At 38.4% G+C, this 24,131-nt stretch overlaps 1 protein-coding gene across 4 annotated transcripts in view; it reads right to left on the bottom strand.

The window, feature by feature from the left end:
* LOC150083152 (coiled-coil domain-containing protein 137-like) overlaps positions 1-24,131 on the bottom strand; it is a 129,236-nt gene that overhangs the window by 58,935 nt on the left and 46,170 nt on the right. For all 4 annotated transcript variants that reach the window (XM_090377857.1, XM_090377852.1, XM_090377853.1 and 1 more), the window contains exon 3: positions 9,500-9,734. In XM_090377857.1, the coding sequence (XP_090233983.1) occupies positions 9,500-9,734 (235 nt within the window). The remainder of the gene's footprint in view (positions 1-9,499; positions 9,735-24,131) is intronic.

The raw sequence follows: 24,131 nt of genomic DNA, 5'->3' as shown, positions 1-24,131 counted from the left end.
GAATAATTAAAAACTAAATAAGTGAATACAGTGAAGCCAGTCATTACGGGGACTTTCGTTGGTTAAAACGTCTTCAGTTGGCAATGTGTGGAGAGTGAACGCCCATGGTATTTAAGAAATAAATTATACTCTCGTGATGACTTTTTTGACATGTGGGAACTTTAATCACGAGAGGTTCCAAATTGAGGAAAGATTGAAGGGGAGTTTGGAATTTAGAATTTTAAGGTTTGAGTGGTGCCGGTACCATTCAATAGCTTTTTCTTTTATGTATTAGAACCTATAGTACTTAGTACCGTGCTTGGGTTGGAGGTTGAGAAGACGAAAGAACATATTTGTTGACATTGGACTTGAACTTCTGTAGATTATAATTTCCAGGAAATACGTATGAAGGAAGGTTGTTCCAGAAAACGGCAGTTGAATGAATAAATGAGGAAGATGAAAAGTTGGTTCTGTGGGTTTGAAGTTGGACAGTAAATGGATGTTGGCTGGTGGCGGCACATGTTCGGACTGTTTTGCAAGAGAGAGCGGGAATTATAGAAGCCAATTCAGAAGAACAGTGCCCATGGAAGTATCTGTAGAAGAGGCATGCAGCAGAAACAGTGCGTCTATGAGAAAACGAGTGGAGAGACTCTGTTAGAGATGAATCATTAATTAACCTAACTGCCCTCTTCTGAATGGAATCAAGAAGCCTGAGAGAGGTTTTGGGGGCACCACCCCAGATGTGGGAACAATATTCACTGGCAGGGCGGATTTGCGATTTATACAGAATGAGCAGCTGTTTGGAAGAAAAGTAACGCCGAGAGCGAAAGAGAAAACCAAGTTTTTTAGATGCAAAGGAATGCAGAGGGTTTGGAAGGCCCAGTTGTGAAAGTCGTAACTAAACATAACCATGCAGCTCAAGCTGCAAGGTCGGAAGCATTGCAATTGATTGGTCAAATACGGCAACATGCAACAACCACGAATGAACGGCCACAGCAAATTGTTGCATCAGTTATTGCAGAGGCTCATACCAATGTCACGGCATTACTTCTAAAAACGATTCACTTAAACGAACCATTCGTCATGTTCTATGCAACAATAGTACTCCTGCTTTACCGAGCAATCTCCAGGACCTAGTAATTCCACAAAATTATCAAGAAATTATTATCGATGGCAATGTACAACAGTTTTTAATTATATTATAAATCAACAGGGATTACCTTTATTTTAGATATAGGAAGCTTCTTTTCCAACTCTCCTAGTCCAACTTGCTAATAATTCTTGAGGACGGCGATATCAATGATTAATTGTGAGTTGCTCTATTCCTGTGAACACGACACCCGAAAAGTTCTAGTCCGACTTAAGGAATGTAGAGAATAATCCCCCCCCCCCATATCCAATTTTATTAGACCCCTAAATTTAACTCTAAAGTCCAGCTACAGGACCAAAAGAAATAATCGGTCCATATTTATTAAACAGTTTAGACCTTCAAAAATCTAATTTTATGCCAATCCACGTAATGGTTTCCTTGCTGCCAGAGGTATGGTGTTTGAAGGCAGAAGTCTTGAGCGCTCATTGTTGAGACCATATGGTCTGAACACTACGGTTCTGACAGTGGGGAAGATGTCCCACCTGTTCTGCAAAATTGATATCGGCATCCTCAATAATTATTAGCGAGTTGGACTAGGAGAGTTGAAAAGAAGCTTCCTATATCTAAAATAAAGGTAATCCCTGTTGATTTATAATATAATAGAATATAGGAATTATCGAGCACTTAATAGCTCTCAATTATCAAATCTATTAAACAGTGTTTAATGTATGATTCTCAGGACGAACTGCTCCCGGGTCGCATGCTTATTTTTTCCACTAGTAACAATCTTCAGTTATTGGCGTGTAGCCAGGAGTGGTTTTCTGATGGAACAAGAAGTATGCTGCAATTTCTGCTAGAATCAAAAGAATAGTCCAAGATTTTCAAAATCGTAATGTGATTGATTACCTTAGAGGCATTGCATACAACTTCGAGTTTTAAACAATAATAATGTGCATTTATTCTATGATCGATTACCTTTGATTTGATTACCTTTACCTTTGATTGATTGATTACCTTTGATTGATTCATTCTATTAAAACAAAATAAATTAGAATTAATAATAAAAATTAGGTGTATTATTTACATTTCTATAGCCTATTCATTATCTACTGGCGGCAAAATGTGTCTGGGTGAAATGTGGGAGACGAAATGCGGTGGGCGAAATGCGGAGGGCAACTTTTCCGGATCCCTTCGGGAACATATCCTTTGTCCGTAATTATTATTTTTTAATTCATTTGGGAAACTTTCTGCAGCCTGAAATCTGATGATGCAGACTCTCCTACAAGTTTCATGTTATGAAGGCCGTATCAATTTTTAAATCTTTCAAAGCAGCCTTTGCTAGCTAAAAAACTTATCCCACCAGTGCTATCATGAGTTTCACTAAAGTGTTCATAAAGGTGTTTTGCCTTTTCACAAATGATAAGTGAACTTAACGGAATTTTATTTTGAGTTCGGCCTTCTATCCACAGATTTAAAGCCTTTCCATTTTTTTGAAGCAATTAGCATGTTTTCACGGACACTAGAGCGGATTTTTTCCTTACGATTTCTTGATTGATTGTACTGTTGACTCATTGATTTTATGTTTTGCCACTGACAAGACACTTTCACCATTAGAAATTTTGTCTAATAACTCACTTTTACTCACTAATGTCATCACCTTCTTTGATCTTTTCACAATTCCTTTGTTATTCGTAGCCATATTTTTGTAGGGGTTAGAAAAGAACTTGTCCACAATAAAGTCACTTTCTTTTAACCATTAATGCACTTTGAAAAAGTCTATTTACAACGGCACACTGCAAAACGGTAGATTTTTCACTTTTATAAGCATATTTGTAATCGTTTAAAAGCAAATGATTAAAACCGTTCAATTGAAACCTTCCATGACAAGTGCATAACACATACTAAACAAGGATTAGCGGGAAACATCCATGCTTGCAATTTTGTCACCCCCCCCCCACTGAGTGCTGTTTTGACCAGGAAAGATGATTTTTAGCTATGCTCATGTTTTTTATGGAGTTTTCGCTTTATATTAAATCAGCGACGGCGAATAGTAGGGATTTACTGTTTAACTATTTTTCTTCATTCTTCTGAGGATATTATGTGGTTTTTGTAATTTTGGCAAATGAGGGATATAGTAGCAATATTTTATTAGTCATTGGCAAGTTACATAAAAATCAATTCACGTAAGAAGTCCTGGAATGTATCTCTAATGTATGTCGGGGACAGACATAAAGTTAAAATCAGCCCCCCACCATGGAAATCATCTCACTTCATTCAACAGGTCTGAAATACCTTTACCATTATTTTTGCAGCGGTTTTTTTTTGTTGTTGTTGTCAAATTATCTAATAAAAAACGCTTTTTTCGTTTTCCCTTTCACAGATCTCTTTCTCATCATATTACATTAAAATTATGCTAAGATACTGAGGGAGAAAAAGGTTTTCAAAAAATTAAAATTGAATAAGCACTTTTATCGGAAAAAACATTCCACAGGTCTGAAATATATTTATTTCAGACCTGTGAAATGGATTATTAACAAAGTTAGATGATGTATATGTGTGTACTGGGGGAGGAGGTAATTTTTAACTATTAATAGGTTACACTTTTATTCTAATATGCTAGAATTAAATAATGTTTTTCATTCGTTTCATCTATTTTAATGGCACACAAGTGACTAAGCAAGGTGCCAGGGATTTTTAGAACTGCTGGGAGTCATCATGGAATAAGCAAATATGTGGGCTGTGTTTAAGTAACTAAGAGTAAGAACATGTGCATAATTGAATGTACTTGCAGGTGTATACTTGCATGTACACCAATGCTAGGAACATAGTATATAAATTTGGTGAATTTGAAGTGCCGGTCAAGATATCAAAGGTGGATATTGTTGGGATATCAGAGACATGGTGCTACACAGATATAAGGAATGCAGAATTTGAATTTGGAGAGCACAATGTGTACAGAAGGGACAGAGAGCATAGGAGGGGTTATGCCATTAGTTAGGAAACACATTAAATCTAAGACAGTGCGTCCAGTTGACAAGAGTGGCCAGTGCAACATTGTCAGTTTGGTGTGACATAGGCACTGGAAAGTGAAAATAAAAGTAGGAGAGTGTTATAGGCCTAATAGGGGGCTGAGAAGGGAATGGGTATCCTGTGTTATCAGACACTCAGCCTAAAACACTGATGGATCCAATATCTCTCTATTACAGAAGATTTAGGAAAAGTCCGGTTGGCCTGCCTCCCTAAAATCCACTCATGCACACCTTCTCGATGGTAAGCCCTGTTACGTCACTTAGGTGGCAACGAACGTGTAGAGTGGTTCTCTTCAAGACGCCTGGTCAGCGTGAAGAGGAAAAGACCAAACCCTCCAGCATATGACAGCACGACAAAAGAAATGGCCCTCAGTCCCCAGCAGCTTTCACTCTCCCTCTTATGGCAGCGAGAGGATCAGAGTGGAAGCAGAGGGTGCTAAGAATCTCTGGGTACGACCAGGCTGCCATGCAAGGAAACTGAACTTGACCTGTTATAACGTAAGATCACTCATCGGTGAAGACAGGATATTAGAATTCGAAAAGGAATTAGAAAATGTGAATTGGAATATCATTGGTTTGGCTGAAACAAGAAGAAGAAATGAATCACTTATAAGTTTATCAAATGGAAATCTGCTGTACACCAATGGAAACAGTGAAAGGGGTGAAGGTGGAGTTGGGTTTCTGGTCCATAAAGATTTTAAAAACAACATTTTGGAATTCAAAAGTACATCATCACCAAGGGTGTCAAGACTAATACTCAAGATTTCTAAGAGGTACAAGCTAAAGATTATAATGATTCATGTACCAACATCGAGCCATGATGATGAAGAGGTTGAAGAAATGTACACCGAAATTGAGTCTTCTAGATGAGCAGAAAACCCACTACATTATTATTATGGGGGACTTCAATGCTAAAGTTGGAAAAAGGCAAAACAGCACAGAAAGAGGAACTATAGGAAATTTTGGAATTGGTGAAAGAAATAAAAGAGGCAAAAGACTTGTGGAATTTGCAGAATCTCAAGGACTGTCAGTAATGAACACTTTTTTCAAGAAAAGGGTGAACAGAAAGTGGACATGGAAGAGTCCAAATGGATTAACAACTAATGAAATCGACTTCATCCTCACTAACAGAAGATATATTGTGAATGATGTTACCATCCTGAATAAGGTAAATGTTGGAAGTGATTACAGAATGGTAAGATGCACACTTGATATAGATGTAGGAAAGGAAAAAACTGACTCGAGTAAATAATATAAAGGTCTTTGAAATAACAGAGGAGGAGAAAAAGCAGTATGTACTGGAACTTAAGAACAAGTTTGAGCTTCTGCAGACTACTCAGGACCAAGATATCGACGAGGAATACTACAACTTTCTGAAAGTGATAAAGCCCAAGAAACCTATAGGAAAAAAGAAATCCAAAGAAGAAAAAATTAGTCTAGAAACACTTGTCATGATGAACCGAAGACAACAAATGAAGAGCAAGAAAAACACTGACAGGGAGAAAATTGAGTATACTGAGTTATGCAAAGCCATTAAAAAGAGACTCAGAGAGGACATAAGATTTAACACAAGAAAAGTAGAACAAACATTAAGGGAAAACAAAGGATTTAAATCAGCAGCCCTGAGCAGTAATATAGAAAGACAAATGATACTGAAACTGAAGAATAGCGATGGTGTACTTATAAACAGCAGAGAAGGCATAATTCAAATAGCAGAAGACATAATTCAAATAGAGAATTATACAAGGAGCGAGGGAATGATGCCAGCAGTGGGGAAGATGGATTGCAAAGTAGCAACACATACGACATACCCGATGAGGTAGAACATGCATTGAAGAAAATGAAGAATCAGAAAGCCCCGGGGGAAGATGAAGTTACTGTAGAGTTGTTAAAATTGGGAGGAAGAGACATAACACAAAAACTGGCAAGGCTCTTCACAAAGTGCATTAGAAAAGGTGTGACGCCTAAGCAGTGGAATAATGCAATCATAGTTTTGCTGCATAAGAAAGGAGATAAATCAGAAATTGGAAATTATAGACCAATTAGCTTGCTATCCCACATCTACAAGTTGTTCACAAGGGTCATTACTAACAGATTAGAAAGTATACTTGATGAGAATCAATCGAAAGAGCAACTGGCTTTAGGACAGGATTCTCAACTATGGATCACTTTCATGTAATATCACAGCTAATGGAGAAAGCAAATGAATATAAAACACCATTATGCCTGGCATTTGTGGATTATGAAAAGGCATTTGACTCCATATAGCATAAGGCAATGTTTCGGGCACTGGAAAGACAAGGCATAGATACCCCATATATTATGATTTTGAAGAAAATATATGAGAGTGCTACCTCCTTTATGAGACTAGACAAAGACAGTAGGAAATTTAAAATCGAGAAAGGAGTTCGACAAGGAGACAATATCTCTGAAGCTGTTTACTGCTGCCCTTGAGGAAGCTTTCAGAAGTTAGACTGGTCACAGAAAGGAGTCAATGGAACGAATTATATTGGGAATCAGACTGTTAGATAAGAAGAGAAACACATGGATTAGGCAGCAAACTCAAGTAAAGGACATTCTTATCAAAACTAAAGAACTAAAATGGTCTTGGGCAGGACACATAGCTCGAAGACATGGTGACAGATGGACTAAGAAAATAACAGAATGGTACCCAAGAGGAGCTAGAAGAAAACCTGGAAGACAAAGGCAGAGATGGATAGATGAAATTCATGAGTTTTTGGGTAGTAAATGGATGGCCAGTGCTCAAAACAGAAGGAACTGGAAAGTTGCTGGAGAGGCCTTCATCCTGCAGTGGATTGAAAATGGATGATGATAGGCCTAATGACTCTGATGATTACAATGAGTACAGAGAAATAGAGTGGGCCAGTAAATCAGAATGTCTTGTAACAGGGGATTTTAACTTTACAGATACTGTCTGGAACTTGTGATTTGTCACTCATACACTTGCAAGACTTTTGTGGATTTACTGGATGACTGTTCTAAGCAGCATGTGCGAGAGGCAACCAGAGGGAGTAATACTCTTGATCTCATTATCAGTAGTGATTATTCATGCATTAAGAATCTGCAGATAAAAGAACCACTAGGTGGCAGTGATCACAGTGTATTCATATGGGATTTACTTAAAGATGTAACTGTCATGATGGGTAAAGAGAAGGGAGGTTTTTGTTTTCTTAAAGTTGACTGCAGTGAACTTTAAGAAAACAACTAAGAATCAGAAAATTAAACCAACCACCACATGGCAGTGATCACAGTGTACTGATGTGGGATTTACTTAAAGATGTAACTACCATCAAGGGTAGTTACCAAAAAGCAATTTTAAATTCTATATATTGGGACCAACTGATGATGTTACCAACAGCAAATTCTAAATGGGCAGCATTTAAGGAAGTAATCTTGAAAGCTACAAGGCTTTTCATACCAATTAAATAATACTGTTCAAGATTTAGGCCTAAATGGATGTCAGATGAACTAATGAGAATCGTGGCAGAGAATAAAAATGCATGGAATGCAAATAAATTATCAGGGGACATAGAAGCCTATGGTAGATATAAGCTAGTCCATTGGTTCCCAGACTACTGAGATATATGGACCCCCTTCAAAAATGAAATAAAAATTTGTGGACCCTCTATATGCATGCATATGTTTCCATGTGTGTGTGTGTGTGTGTGTGGTTTGTAAAATAAATAAAGTGTCTGTGAAAATGGAAATGAAAAGTACAAAGGGTGCCTGAACTAATCAATCCCATTCGCAAATGTTATTATCACTGTTGAGGTATGTGGAAATCCGATTTGAGCAGACCTTCACGTACTTCAATGTTTCATGGATGATAAGTAGCTAGCTGGATTCAGCCTCCTGATGACTGATAAGTAGCTAGCTGGCAGTATCAACTACTGAACACCAATTCATACTCATAATACTAAGAAACGTTTTTTTTATGACAGCTATGTGAATTTGTGCTAGGCCAAGATCATTCTTTTTTCTTTCTTTTTTTTTTTTTCTTTCTTCACTAATAATTTCCACACTAGTACACTTCTGAGCTTGAAATATATTTGTTAACCATTTATACATGTGAATGATTCCTGCTCTGAGAAATTCTGCTCTAGTGTCATATATGTAGATAGGATTAAAAGCAAATATATTTGCAACTAAATTGTCTCTTTCTAAACATATGACCAAATACAATTACCCAGTTAAAATTTCCTCTGCCTCAACATTCATGGTGTCATCATTTGTGTGATCATTTTTAAAGCAAAGCACTCTGACAATCATATAAAAATTAAGCAAGTAAAATTTATTTTTATATTGCATATAAAATACATTATCCTTCCTTCTTTCACAACAATTAAGGATCTTTTGTCTGGAATAAACAGTTATAAACACGCTTGGCATTATCAAGTAAACACTGCCAATTTCTTGTAGTTATCAGTACCTACAATAAATGAGTGAAGTTGTCAATAAGAAAGAGTCTGCAAACAGAGAATGCATGTGTATTTGTGTGAGCATACATAATAAACCCTCAATTTAACAGACTGCATTCACTGAACCTTTTCATCCAAAAGGGATCTGGTGAATGGTTAGCAGTCTGATAGCATTAACCATAAAGTTAAAATATTTTCACTACAAGAACCAGGATTTTCTTCACTAGCAACCTTCTACTAGCTTGCAAAAGTGGTCACATATCAGTGAACTGAAGCAAAGGTGTCATCATCTTTTCACTCTCTGAATAAGCTTTAGTCAGTTTCCACTGCTTACAAAATTTCAAGCTCTTCTAGTGCCCCTTCCCACAATTAGAAAGCAGTGAAATACAGCATAACTACAATTCACGTATTTTCTTTTTAATTCATAGCACAAAATCTTTTTCCATAACATTTTAATAATTAATAATCTCAGCAACTATAGGTATTTATTTTGAGTTTAATATTGGGCAATCAGATTTGACAGACAGGCCTTAAATCTCCACATAGTCTGTTAAATGAGGTTTTATTTGTTTAATATAAAATATACAAAAAAAAAAAAAAAAAAAACCCAAACTGTGGACGTACTGTCCACATGATCAATTCAGAACCTGAAAACAATGAAAAAAGCTCATATAAACATAGTCCAAATCTGAGCAATTATGGTCGTTTGAATTTTAAAAATTGGGTAGTTTTCAAATGTAAAATTAATAAATATAATAAAAAAAATAAATAAGAATAAGCAAGCATGCACCCTAGTGTGAATTTCTAAAAATTCAAATTGTCATTGTTTTTCTAATCACTCAGAACTGGACTTATTTATATAAGCTTGATTCATTGTTTTCTGGTCTTCTTAAATCAATCCTGAAAGTGCAGCAGACATGTAATGAAATACTCTGTATATAAGTATGTTAATATATACATACCTTTTGCTTCCACAGCATAACAGATTATCTCCAGCAATTACACGACTATTCTGAGGACCTTCAACATTAAATTCCTGTTCTATTTGAGCTTCTAATAAAGCATTATTTGCTATCTTCTGAATTCGTCTTATAAACTGCTCTTCACTTTCATATTCTCTTTGTCTCATTTTATGTGGAATGTATTTAAGTGGACGTGTCATTCCTGGTTGATGTTCTTCTAGTTTGTCTTTCCAAACTTGAAATTTACAATAGATTGAACAATAATAATAAGAGCATAATTCTGACAACATATGAAAATTTAAAGTGTAAATTTAAGTCAATAGCTAAGTCAATTGCAGAAATTATACAAAACTAAGTCAGATATGACTTAGTTTTATAGACAATATGATATGACTATGTTAATCAAGGAATGGTCTAAATTCTTGCATTTCATACAATGGCTGGTACAGAAATTACCCAGTTTCTTGAGCAACTAAAAAAAATTAAGCTGGCACTTATATTGTAATCTTTATCTGGCAGAACTAAAGATTTTTTTTTTTTGCAGTTCTAACCAAATTTTCATTTTTACATCAATAATGAAAAGATATATTCGAAAACATCTAGAATTTTATTCACAGTTGTCAACTGCTGTGAATAAAATTAGATCATTGTATACTACGCTGATGATATAGAGATATTAACCCAAAACAACCCAAGTGACAAGGTGGCAGATATCAATGCAAATCATCAGTGCAAATCTCAGTGACCTTGAAAACTATCTCAAATGCTTCAGACTCTCCATCAATAAATCAAAATCAACCCAGATTATCTTTTCACAGAAAAGTAACCCAACCCAGGCAATAGCTATTACTACCTGAGGATCCCAGATACTAAAATGTGCCCACGCATACTCTCTTTGTCATTGTCTTGAACTCTGTTACAATTTCACAATCTCATCAAAAAGACACTTTCTAAATTCCATTGGATACAATGGTTAGCAAAGAGCCAACTCCTCCACCTCCATGAGCCTGTTTGGTAGATGACTCTCATCGAACGGTGCAATACCACCACTTTGCTTATTGGAGGCTTGAAGTAGTAGAACCCATGTTTAGTCTCCAGAGCTAAGTTCCGGTCAACCCTACTCCATCTCTTCCATCATGTAGTATAACTGATGACTTTTGAGGTTATGATGGACTTCATGGCGAGATCCAATCTTCCTTACATTCGAGGATACAGCTCTAAAAGGGTGTTCGCAGGCCAGCCACTAGTAAGTACACCAGACCAAACCTATTGGTAACTCTCTAGGAGGCTTCCGGATCAGCTAGTGGATAATCTTGATACCTCTACTCTGTCAGACAGTGACTGGAGGGAGTCCAGTAGTGTTTATGTGGGGGGGGGGGGCATTGTGGAGGCCACATTATGTCAAGGATGGTTGGTTGGTTATTAGGATTTTTATGGCGATCAGCATCTAAGGCTATAGTGCGCCAAAATGTCAAGGATCTGGGTATTTCTTACCATGTGTGTGCTATATCCAAAAATTTCATTACTTCATACAGCAGGTCCCCCCACTTTTTCTTACTATTGAATACACCATGAATTGTCAAACCAATAGAGTAAGCTTATCTACGAAAAGATCTAAACCTCCCAAACACTTCCTAGTTCATTTCACAAATATACATGGTCAATTCTAATCTCAACGATGTCCATTTCCACTTGCAGTCTGCCAAACCCCATATACTTTTTCTAACAGAATCTCAGTTATCAGCTGATTCAACTACTGTTCATCTCAGTTGCCCAAACTATTCGCTGTATGTTTCCTTTCATTTCAAAGGTGGTACTTGTGCATATGTCCATTCCAATATTCCCTGTCAGAGACTTGGTAATTTGGAATCTCCTCTTTTTGATCTTCTCTCGCTTAAAATCTCTCTACCTCACTGTGTCAAATTCATTTGTCTCTACGTTCTCCCAAATCCACTAATTACTTGGAGCTCTTCGACTTCCTCTCTTTTCAACTTGACTTTCTCCAGTCCAACTTTCATAACAGTGAGGTAATTTTCCTTCGTGATTTTAATGTTCACAACTCCAGCTAGCTTCCGTTCTCAAGTAACACAGACCCAGCTGGTCGAGATGCTGAGGCTTTTGCAATTACTAATGACCTTGCACAGATTGTTCATTTGTCTACAAGAATACCAGACAATCCTAACCGTAAAGCCAACACGCTTGATCTTTTTCTCAAAAACAACCTTCTAAGTACACGGTTGAAGTGAGTGATCCTTCAGGCACCTCAGATAACAATTTGGTAATTGTTTCTTCTCCGATGTAGCCTTTATCTCATGGCTATTCCCAACCTCGTGTTGTTTGGCATTACAAGAATGAAATGGGATGACCTGCGAGACTTCTTTTCTTCTTTTCCTTGGTCGGATTACTGTTTCAAAACTTCTGATGTCAACGTTTGCTCAGATCGTGTTAGTGGAATCCAGGAATGGAATCCTTTATCCCACACTCCACTTTAAAATCTCGTCCTTTATCTAAACCTTGGTTTTCCAATAAATGTGCTAAAGCCCTTCAGGAGAAGAACGTTGCATATCGTAATTGGCTTGTTTCCAATTCTTCAGTTTCATTTTCTGCCTACACCAAAGCTTGCAACAATTGTAAAGCAGTTATTAATCAGTCCAAACTAGATTTTAAACGGGCTAAGAGTTGAAAACTTGCATCTTGCCATAATGGTAGCCGAGCATTCTGGTCTCTTGCCAAAGCCATTGGCCACAACTTTTGCCCATCTCTGCTCCCACATCTGTCAAAACCAGATGGTTATGTTGTCGTTTCAGCCAAGGATAAAGCTGACTTGCTAGCATCCAATTTTTTTTCCAACTCATGTATTAATGATCTTGGTAAAACACCTCCCACCATTCCCAACGTGCTCCATTCAATAATGCCTCCTGTGGACTTCTGTCAAAAGGATGTCAGAAGGATTTTGATGAATGCTTGATATAAGAAAGCTCCAGTTCCTGATGGCATTTCTCCACTAGTTCCCAAAACCTGTGCTCTTGAATGTACTCCTGTTCTTTGCCGCATTTTTTCACTTTCTTATTCCAAAGGTGTTTTTCCTTCTGCTTGGAAATTTGCTCATATCCAGCCAGTTCCTAAAAAGGGTGACAAATCCCTCCCATCCAATTATCGTCTCATTGCAATTACTTCTACTCTTTCTAAAGTAATGGAGAAATCAATTAACCGCCAACTCTTAAACCATCTAGAAATCTTCCATCTGATCAATGATCGCCAGTATGGATTCCGTCAATGTCGATCCACATATGTTACCCATTTATGAACAAATTCAATGGAAGAGTTCGGTGAAACACAAGCAGTTGCTCTAGACATCTTAAAGGCTTTCGATCGTGTTTGGCATAAAGGTCTAAACAAGCTTCCATCTTATGGTTTGCCAACTGTTTTTTGTAATTGGTTGTCTAGTTTTCTCTCTGATCGCTCACGTGTGATGCTCACATCTACCATCACCGATTGATCATCGGTGATGGTAGATGGTTCTCTGTCTTCTAAGTTCTCCACTAATGCTGGTGTCCCCCAAGGTTCTTTTTCCCACTCTTTTCCTCTCGTATATTAATGACCTTCTTCCATTGACTGGAAATCCTATCCATAGTTTTGCTGATGATTGCACAATGCATTCCACTTTCCATTTTGAGAAACCTTGCCCTGCTCAATCAGCTTCAACTTCTCGAATATCCACTACCAATTCCTTAAATGCCGATCTCCAAGTAATTCTCCAGTGGGGCAAAGACAACTTAGTTGATTTCAATCCTTCTAAAACTCAGTCTTGTCTTATATCTCGCAAAAAGGATTCTTTTGCTCCTATGCTTATCTTTGGTGACACTCCGATTTCTAGACAAGTTGATATATCTCTTTTGGGCATTACCCTGACTTCTAATCTCTCTTGCCACAAGCACATTACAAATATTGCTTCCTCTGCATCTAAAACGCTTGGTTTTCTCTTTCATTTTTACCTTTACTTTTCTTCCCAACAGCTGTTCACTCTGGACAAATCGCAAATCCACCCTACCATGGAATATTGTTCCCACGAATGGGGTGGTGCCCCCAAAACCATTCCATTCAGAAGAGGGCAGTTAGATTAATTAATGACTCATCTCTAACAGAGAATTTCTCCACTCTCTGTCTCATAGACGTACTGTTTCTGCTGCATGCCTTTTCTACAGATACTTTCATGGGCACTGTTCTTCTGAATTGGCTTCTATAATTCCCGCTCTCTCTTGCAAAACAGTCCGAACACGTGCCGCCACCAGCCAACATCTATTTACTGTCCAACTTCAAACTCGCGGAACCAACTTTTCATCTTCCTTATTCATTCAACTGCATTTTTTTGGAACAGTCTTCCTTCAAATATCTTCTCTCGCCTTCTCAACATCCAACCCAAGCATGGTACTAAGTACTATAGGTTCTAATTCCTCTCGTGTTTGGGGTTTTCATAAAAAAAAAAAATAAAAAAAGACGCATAACCACCTTCATATATGCTGAAATCCTGTACAGAGCTGAAATCTGGACATCAGGAGCCTGCATGAATATGAAGCACATTTATGTCAAGGAAAACTCATTTGGTAAAATAGTCCACCCACAAATTACATCTTCTTCTTGCACAATGGACAAGAGCAACTGCACAGAACCTGGAGGTTACCAAACCGGGTTAAAGACAGAATATGTGTTCACTGCAAAAACAGTCACTGGCATTCTATTGAATGCTCAATAAATAATGCCAGTGACATCTAAGACCAACCCCAATGGTAATGGTAATTGTACATTTCAATAGTATTGCTTTACTGGGCCATTTCCTACCCAATCAGATGCTTAAAAGAATCTAAGAACTCAACACTTACTCCATCCATTTGCCCCAATGCAGCTTACGAGTGCCTTGATAGGAATGGCATTAAGGGTAAGTTGCTACAATGGATAAAGGGATGGTTGAGTGGGAGACAACAGAGAGTGGTAATCAATAGACATTGCTCTTCGTGATCAAATGTTATTAGTGGAGTTCTCCAGGGTTCGGTGTTGGGCCCATTTTTTTTTTTTTTTTGTATATTTATCAATGATATTGATGAAGGTATATCAGGTTTAATGTCCAAGTTTGTAGATGATACAAAGGTTGGCAGGTGGGCTGAGAAGTGGCAACTGAAGTTTAAAATTGACAAATGCAAAGTACTGCATATGGGTAGCAAGAACCAAAGAGAAACGTATCAACTGTGTGGTACTACACTCAGGGAAGTGGAAAGTGAAAAATACCTGGAGGTAATTATGCAGTCGAATAATTACCAGTGCAGATGGGCTGCCAGGACAGGTCATGAAGTCTTGTCAATGATATATAGGAATTTTGCTAGCAGAAATAGGGAGGTGATTATCCTATTATACAAGGCAATGGTCAGGCCACATCTAGAGTACTGTGTACAGGTCTGGAGGCCTCATTTTAGGAAGGATGTAGAGCTAGAATGAGTACAAAGAAGGGCAACAAGATTGGTGAGGGGAATAAAGGGGTGCTCTTACCATGAAAGGCTTAATTTCTGCAAACTGCAATGCCTGGAGAGTAGGCATGCGAGGTGATTTGATTGCGGTGTATAAGGCCTTTGGGATGAGCAAGCTGAATGCTGATGGGATTCTTCCTTTTGCTCAGACTAAGAACCTGGGGGGGGGGGCACAGTTTCAAATTGAGGAAAGATAGTTGTAGAATAGATGTGTGGACATTTGCCTTTAGCCGGATGGTAGTTGATTGGTGGAAGAGACTTCCATCTTTTGTTGTGGAAGTTGATAGCCTAAATAAATTTAAGGCTGAGCTGGACAGGCATTTGGAACGAATGGAGAGGTGAAATTGGGTTTTTTTTTTTTTTTTTGGCTGATGATGCACAAACTTGCTTTCTTGCATCGTATGCCTCTACTAATGCTAATGTGCTTCTCACAGCAAGCTCTCCTGCTGACTCATCATCATAATTGCATGAACTGAACCATTCGATACTTTGCATTGGACTTTAGCATCTCCAGGTGTGGATGGACAACCTACCATAATCTTGAGCTGGACTATCTGCCACGGGACTATCAATTCTTTCCCCCATACTCAAATTCATTATTCTATACCTCCCTGCCATTACAGGGTACATTATTTTGCCACTTTTTTTTCTTACATATTATTTTTCATATACCATTTTGCATATTAAATATCCATTTAATTTTGAAGCTCTGGCAACTTGCCATGACAGGTTTTAAGAGAAAAATAAATATTTAAATTCAGTTTGTATATAAAATGAATTTAAGGCTGTAGCTCCATCAGTGTTTTAAACAAAGCATTTCAAACACAACATAATCTGGCATGTAAGTCAACTGATGTAGTACAAAAAAGAAAAAGTAAATTTTTCAGCTTGACTTATAATGCAGAGCATATAATCTTAAAATGAAATGAAAGGGATGTGTGGTTAGAATGGCATTAATTAATGAATTAATAGAAACACATTTACAATATATTACGCATATATAGTGGACACTTACTTTGCAACTGATTCACTATACAATCAAATCACTTTACGATAGACTCTCCATAATAAAATATCATTCACTATATGATATGTGATAAGCGCCGCTCATTGTGATTACGTGGATGTATGCATGATTGTCTTCTGCAGCAGCATGTTTAAGAGGTGACCAGAGAGGGTAATACTCTTGATCTGGTTAACAGCAGTGATTATTCGTGCATTAAGAATTTGTAGATAAAGAAACCACTAGGTAGCAGTGATCACAGTGTACTGATGTGGGATTTCCTTAAAGATATAATTACCATCGGGGTAAAGAGAAGGGTTTTTGCTTCTGTAAAGATGACTACAGTGGTCTCAAGCAGTTTTTAAATTCTGTACATTCGGACCAACTGATGATGTTACCAACAGCAAATTCTAAGTAGAAGCATTCAAGGAACAATCAGGCTTTTCAGCATTCAAGGATACTAGGCTTTTCATACCGATTAAGAAATACAGTAAACCCTCGATTTAACGGACCCCGGCATAACGGATTTCGAATTTGACGGACTGGACAAATAATAATACAGTAATGTACGTATTAATCTCGACCATATTATTCTTTTTAGGTTATATAAAACTTCAGCATTATTATTAATTAAAAATTAATAATAATTACCTATTTCCATTATTGTTTTAATAATTACCTACTTTTATTTTTATAATCAAATTCAGAAAATTGTAGTGAAATTGTTCTTTATTCTTTCTGAAAACGTGTTCAAATAGTTGTTTTCCCAGATTACAGATAACAAATGTGAGCTGAACATGACTCGGGACACTAAACTGCAGGTATTAGTAGTAGTAGTGGCATGTGATGCAAGAAAGCAAGTGTATAAAAAAAAAAAAATCACACCATTCCCTCCAAATGCCTGTCCAGTTCCTCCTTAAATTTATTTAACCTATCAACTTCCACGACAGATGGAAGGATCCCATAAGAATTCAGCAGGCTAAACCCATTCAAGGCCTTATAACACCTCAATCAGATCACTGCGCAGGTGCCTAGCCTCCAGCCACTGCAATTTGCAGAACTTAAGCCTCTTTTGGTAAGAGGATCCCTTCATTCCCCTCACCAATCTTGTTGCCCTTCTCTGTACACGCTCAAGCAAATCTACATCCTTCCTAAAATGAGGCCTTCAGACCTGTACGCAGTACTCAAGGCGTAGCCTGACCATTGCCTTATACAGAGGGACAATCACCTCCTTATCCCTGCTAGCAAAATTCCTATATATCATTGACAAAACCCCATGACCTGCCCTGGCAGCCTGTCTGCATTGCTCAGAAAACTTAATATCTGACTGCACAATTACTCCCAGGTCTTTTTCATTTTCTACCACCTTAAGTGTAGTACCACACAATTGGTACGTTTCTCAGGGGTTACTTCTACCCATATGCAGTGCTTTGCATTTGTCAAGGTTAAACTTCAGTTGCCACTTAGCACATATACCCAAATTATCTAGATTCTGTTGCAGTAGCACACTGCCATTACTGTCATTAACAACCCTACCAACCTTTGTATCATCTGCAAAATTCGACACTAAGCCTGATATACCTTCATCAATATCATTGATAAATATACAAAACAACAGAGGACCCAACACCGAACCCTGTGGGACTCCACTAATAACATTAGTACAAGAACAGTAGCACCCATTAATTACCACCCTCTGTCTTCTCCCACTCAACCATCCTTTTATCCATTGTAGCAACTTACCCTTAATACCATTCTGCTCCAATTTGTACAATAGTCTTCCATGCGCAACAGTGTCAAAAGCTTTCCTGAAATCCAAAAATATGATATCAAAATTATTTTTTGCATCCAGTTCCTTTGTAACCACATCATAATATCCTATCAAATTTGTCAGACAAGACTTTCCCTTAAACCCATGCTGTGTCTGAATTATTGCTGCAGTCTTGTCTAGATGATCCTGCAATGCATCTTTAACCAGTGACTCCATTATTTTACCCGGAAGAGAAGTTAAACTAACTGGTCTGTAATTACTCGTGTCACCCTTCAATCCCCCTTTGTGAATTCGGGATACGTTTGCACATCTCCAGTCCGTGGGGACCTCCCCTGAGTTCAAGGATGCTCTCATAATTATGGCTAAGGGTTTGCTTAGTTGCTTTGCCGCCTCCTTTAATATAACTGGATAGATCCCATCCACCCAGGTGCCTTTCTTATTAGCATTAGCATTAGTAGAGGCATTTGATGCAAGAAAGCAAGCTTATGCAGCATCAGCCAAAAAAAAAAAAAAAAAACCCCCACTTCCACTTCACCCCTCTGTTCGTTCAAAATACCTGTCCAGCTGAGCCTTAAACTTATTTAGGCTATCAACCTCCACCACAAGGGATGGAAGTCTGTTCCACCAACCAACCACCCGCTGGCTAAAGGCAAATTTCCGCACGTCTATCCTACGTCTGTCTTTCCTCAATTTGAATTTATGCCCTCTCAGGTGATTTTTCTGAGCTAGAGGAAGAATCCCATCAGCATTGAGCATGCTTAAACCATTCAAGGCTTTATACACTTCTATCAGATCACCTCGCTGGTGCCTAGTCTCCAGACACTGTAATTTGCAAAACTTAAGCCTTTCTTCGTAAGAGCACCCCTTTGTTCCATTCACTAATCTTGTTGCCCTTCTCTGTACTCGTTCCAGCAGCTCTACATCCTTCTTGAAATGAGGCCTCCAGACCTGTATAGAGTACTCTAGGTGTGGCCTGACCATTGCCTTATACAATGGAATAATCACCTCCTTATCCCTGCTGGAAAAATTCCTGTATATCATTGACAATACTCCATGAGCTACTCTTGCAGCCCATCTGCACTGCTCAGAGAACTTCATATCTGCCTGCACAACCACCCCCAAGTCCCTTTCATTCTCTACCACTGTCAGTGTAGTACCACAGAGTTGATACGTTGCTCTAGGGTTGCTGTTTCCCATGTGTAGTATTTTACATTTGTCAATGTTAAACTTCATTTGCCACCTCTCAGCCCATCTGCTCAACCTTTCCAGATCCTGTTGCAGCAGCATGGTGTCATTAGTGTCCTTGACAACCCTGCCAACCTTTGTATCGTCTGCAAACTTGGACATTAAGCTTGATATACCATCATCAATATCATTTATAAATACAGAAAACAATAATGGACCCAACACTGAGCCCTGAGAGACTCCACTAATAACATTAGTCCACGATGAGCAGTGTCCATTGATTACCACTCTCTGTCTTCTCCCCCTCAACCACCCCTTTATCCATAGCAGCAATTTGCCTCCAATGTCACACTGCTCCAATTTGTGTAGCAGTCTTCCATGTGCAACAGTATCAACAACTTCCATGTGCAAAAAGCCTTTCTAAGATCCAAGTATATAATATCAAAGTTATTCCCTGCATCCAGTTCTTTTGTGACTGCATCATAGTATCCAATCAAGTTGGTCAGGCAAGACTTCCCCTTAACAAAACCATGCTGTGTCTGAGCTATAACTGAAGTCTTGTCTAAATGATCCTGCAGTGCTTCTTTAACCAGTGCCTCCATTAATTTTCCTGGAACAGAAGTTAAGCTCACAGGTCTATAATTACTTGTGTCAGCTTTTGATCCTCCTTTGTGAATTGGGGTCACATTTGCACATTTCCAGTCTATGGGTACCTCCCCTGAGTCCAAGGAAGCTCTCGTAATTATGGCTAAGGGTTTGCTTACTTCCTTTGCTGCCTCCTTTAATATAACTGGATAGATCCCATCCACCCCGGGTGCCTTTCTTGTGTTTATTTTCAACAGTTTCTCCTCCACTTTACTCCCAGTTATTTCAAGATTCTGTAGCTTACTGCTAGAGTTGAATACACCTCTGGCATTCCCCTTGCTGAATGACTCCTCATGTGTGAATGTCGATGCAAAATATTCATTCAATTTGTTAGCTACCTGAGCAGGATCATCAACAGTTGACCCATCAATATCAAGTGGACCAATCTGATTCATCCCCTTCCTTCTAGAGTTTACATAAGTAAAGAACTCTTTGCTGTTTTTCTTTGCATCCCTTGCCAAGGATTTCTCGTAATCTGCCTTCGCCAGCCTAACCTCCTTTGTAACTTGGTTGCATATCAACTTGTATCTATCATAGGCTTCTGTGTCATGTGTTAATTTGTAAGTATCCCATGCATTTTTCTTCTCTGCCATATGCCTCATTAGTTCATCTGACATCCATTTTGGCCTAAACCTTGAACAATATTTCTTAGTTGGTATGTAAAGCCTAGTTGCTTCCAAGATAAGTTCTTTGAATGCATCCCATTTTGAATTTGCTGTTGGTGACATCATCAGTTGGTCCCACTGTATAGAATTTAAATTCTTATGTTTAAATTCAACAATTTCTACTCCAGTGAGGTCTACCGACTCACTTTGTTTCGGTATCAGTCTGCCTCAAGCTATCGTGCGGTCACGTTGTATACAGAGTTTTTCTGTGATTTCTGAATTGTGACTTTATTTATTAAATAATTTTGCAATCCTTTCAATTTAAAATGGCATCAAGTGATAGAGGAATTAAAAGAAAGCATGTGAACTTAAATGTGGCAAAGAAATTAGAGCTAATTGAGAAATTAGAACAAGGCATCTCAGTAGCACGTGTTTGTGAAATTTATGGCGTAAAAAAAACCAACTGTTTCTGATATCCATAAAGCGAGGGCCAAATTGCAACATTTTCTTTAAAATACAGTGCTGATAGCTCTAAATGTGGTTCTACAGAGGGGAGTAGAAAACACATGAAAGTTGCACAAGATAAAAACTTAGAAGAAGCTGTGTATAAATGGTATGGTCAACAGAGATCTAGTGGTGTTAATGTACAAAGTTTTGAGTTGAAATCTGCATGTGAAACTCTTGGAAAACACATGGGAGAATGTAAAGGCAAGTGATGGGTGGCTGTGGAATTTTAGAAAAAGGCAATGCATTGTGAACAAGAAAACCTGTGGTGAATCTTTAAGTGCAGACACTTCACAAGTTGAACCATTTAGAAAATTTATAAATGAACTTATTAAATCTGAGGGCCTTATTTTATCACAGATTTACAATGCCAATGAAACTGGCCTGTTCTATAGTGCTGTTCCTGAAAATATGCTGGCCTACATACATGAAGATGGCACTCCTGGTCACAAGTTAAGTAAGGAGCAAATTTCTGCCTTACTTTCTGCAAATGCTGATGGCTTGCATCACTTGAAACCCATGGTGGTAGGGAAATCAAAGAAACCACACACTCTTTGGGACATTATGAATCAGTTGCCTGTTACTTACACCAGCTCAAAGAATGCATGGTTTACTTCAGAGATTTTTTCTGACTAGTTCTTTAACCACTTTGTCCCTGATTTGAGGTGCTTTCAGACAGATGTTCCGAAAATTTCCGCCAATAATGTAAAGGCACTGTTGCTTCTTGACAATGCCCCTGCTCATTCTAGTGCTGAGAAGTTAGTATGGATGGCAGAATTAAATGTCTTTTTTTTGCCTACTAACACAACTTCAGTTATTCAGCCAATGGACCAGGGAATAATTGAAGCCTGCAAGAGGCTGTGTAAGAACTTTTTGAAAGAAGTAATGGTTGTGCTGGAGGATAGAGAAGATGCATAAGACACAAGAGGAGCCAGGACACTTCAGAATCTACGAGCCTACAACATTAAGTCTGCGCTCTTTAACTTTGCAGCTGCTTGGAAGGAGATGAAGACTACGACTTTGGCATGTGGTTGGAAGAAGTTGTTGTACAATATTGAACCAGATTTGGATTTTGAAGAATTTGAGGCAAATGACTTTTGGCACACCCTTGTAAATGCTGGCAACCGGGAAACAATTGAAGATGATATTCTGAAATGGCTTGAAAACGATGAAGGTGATCCTAGCTACCAAGTCCTCCCCGAAGAAGAAATTGTGGACGAGTTCAATATGGCAAGGCACGGAAAGAAGAAGACATTGAGGAAGAGCAAATTACACCAGCATGGCCTACAGTGTCTGAAATGGCAAATCTCATGGATATTACCATCCACTACATTGGGACATTTTCTGACCCTGAAATTGTATGAACATTTTTGGCAGTTCGGGGCATTCATTATTAAGAAACAACATCAGAGTGGCAAACCACTGAGGCTGGGCGCTTTCTTTAAGCAAACTTCACCAACTCCTACTCCTATTTCACCTCCAACTGCTTGTACATCTCAACTGCCTACAAGTAAACAGATGACACCAGTGCCTCCATTTGTGAACATTTCAGAAGAATCTGAAGCTGAGGAATCTTCTTCACCTCTACCTTCAGATACTGAATAATGACTACTGTACTACTACCACTGCTATGGTCACAGTAAAATACTCTTCAACTACACTGCCAAAAAGGTGAATAAATATTACATATGCTTTATTATAATTTAATAATTTTATATTGTACATTACTATATATTGTATTAAAGTTTTTTTTTTTTTTTTACATTAAGAACAATAAAAATTCCCCCCCCCAGGTTACATTCGATTTAATGGACACTCCTTCTCCCCTATTAGTCCATTAAATCGGGGGTTTACTATACTGTTCAAAGTTTAGGCCTAAATGGATGTCAGATAAACTAATGAGACTCGTGGCAAAGAAGAAAAATGCATGGGATATATATAAATTATCAGGAAACAATGAAGCCTGCAGTTGATATAAGCTAGTCTGTAATCAAGTCACAAAGGAGGTTAGTTAAAGAGGCGAAAGCAGATTACAAGAAATCTTTGGTAAGAGATGCAAAGAAAAACAGCAAAGACTTCTTTACTTATATAAACTCTAAAAGGAAGGGGATGAATCAGATTGGGCCACTTGATACCGATGGTTCGACTGTTCATAATCCTGCACAGATAGCTGATAATCGGAATGAGTAATTTGCATCTACTTCACACATGAGGAGTTATTAAGGGAGGAAAATGCCAGAAGTTTACCAAACTGTAACAGGATGCTTAATAATTTTGTAATATCTAAGAGTAAAGTGGAAGAGAAATTGTTCAAGTTAAACATAAGAAAGGCACCCGGGGTGGATGGGATCTATCCAGTTAAATTAAAGGAGGTGGTAAAGGAAGTAAGCAAATGCTTAGCCATAATTATGAGAGCATCCTTGGACTCAGAGGAAGTCCCCATGGACTGGAGATGTGCAAATGCATACCCAATTCACAAAGGGGATCTAAGAGTGACATGAGTACAGCCACTCTGCGACTTATGTAAGGGTTGCATTTCGCAGACTTCTATGTAAATCGAAATCTCCCTAAATGCTTATGCAGCACTCGCAACTATGCATGATAAATCTGATTGAAGCAAAAAAGAAATGTTCGACGAACGTGTAAATAGAATCATTAATTCCAATTTTTTTTTTTTATATCTGCACAGGAAAAATTACTGTTCAACGTTTAGGCCTAAATGGATGTCAGGTCCTTGAGGTTGTCACAGACATTCTCTCAGATATGCCAGACAAGCTGTACTTGCTACCTGGAAGTCTAAAACGCTGATGGAACTGATATTCGGGTGACACTCAAGTCAAGTGGACCCAATTTCGGTGAAGTCCGGTAGGTCTGTGACAGCCAGATCCTCTGCTTGCACCGTCACGATAGTGGGACTGTTAGTAATCCTGGGTATAACCTCCATGCACAAGTACATGGTGGGTGACCACCCAGGTGTGAACCAACGTAAGCAGGGGTCGAGGTGTGGCGCCCACACCACATGGAGGAACGCCGCCCCTCTGTGTTACCAGGCAGTACTAGGTGGTAGATGACTCTCATCAACTGGTGAAATACCACCACTTTGCTTATTGGAGGCTTGAAGTTTTGGAACCCATGTTTAGTCTCTAGAGCTAAGTTCTGGTCAACACTTCCCTATCTCTTCCATCATGCAGTATGATTGATGACTTTTGAGGTTATGATGAACGTCGTGGCGAGATCCAATATTCCTTACATTTCGAGGATACAGCTCTAAAACGGTGTTCGCAGGCTGGCCGCTAGTTAGAACACCGGACCGAACCTATTGGTAACTCTCTAGGAGGCTTCTGGATCAGCTAGTGTATAATCTTGCTACCTCTACCCTTCCAGATAGTGACTGGGGGGA

Source organism: Mastigoproctus giganteus, chromosome 7, assembly GCF_048544385.1.
Source record: "Mastigoproctus giganteus isolate SK-2022 chromosome 7, ASM4854438v1, whole genome shotgun sequence".
NCBI classification, from domain to species: Eukaryota; Metazoa; Arthropoda; class Arachnida; order Uropygi; family Thelyphonidae; genus Mastigoproctus; species Mastigoproctus giganteus.
The sequence above is the reverse complement of the archived record's forward strand: the minus strand, read 5'-3'. Positions and strand labels throughout refer to the sequence as shown.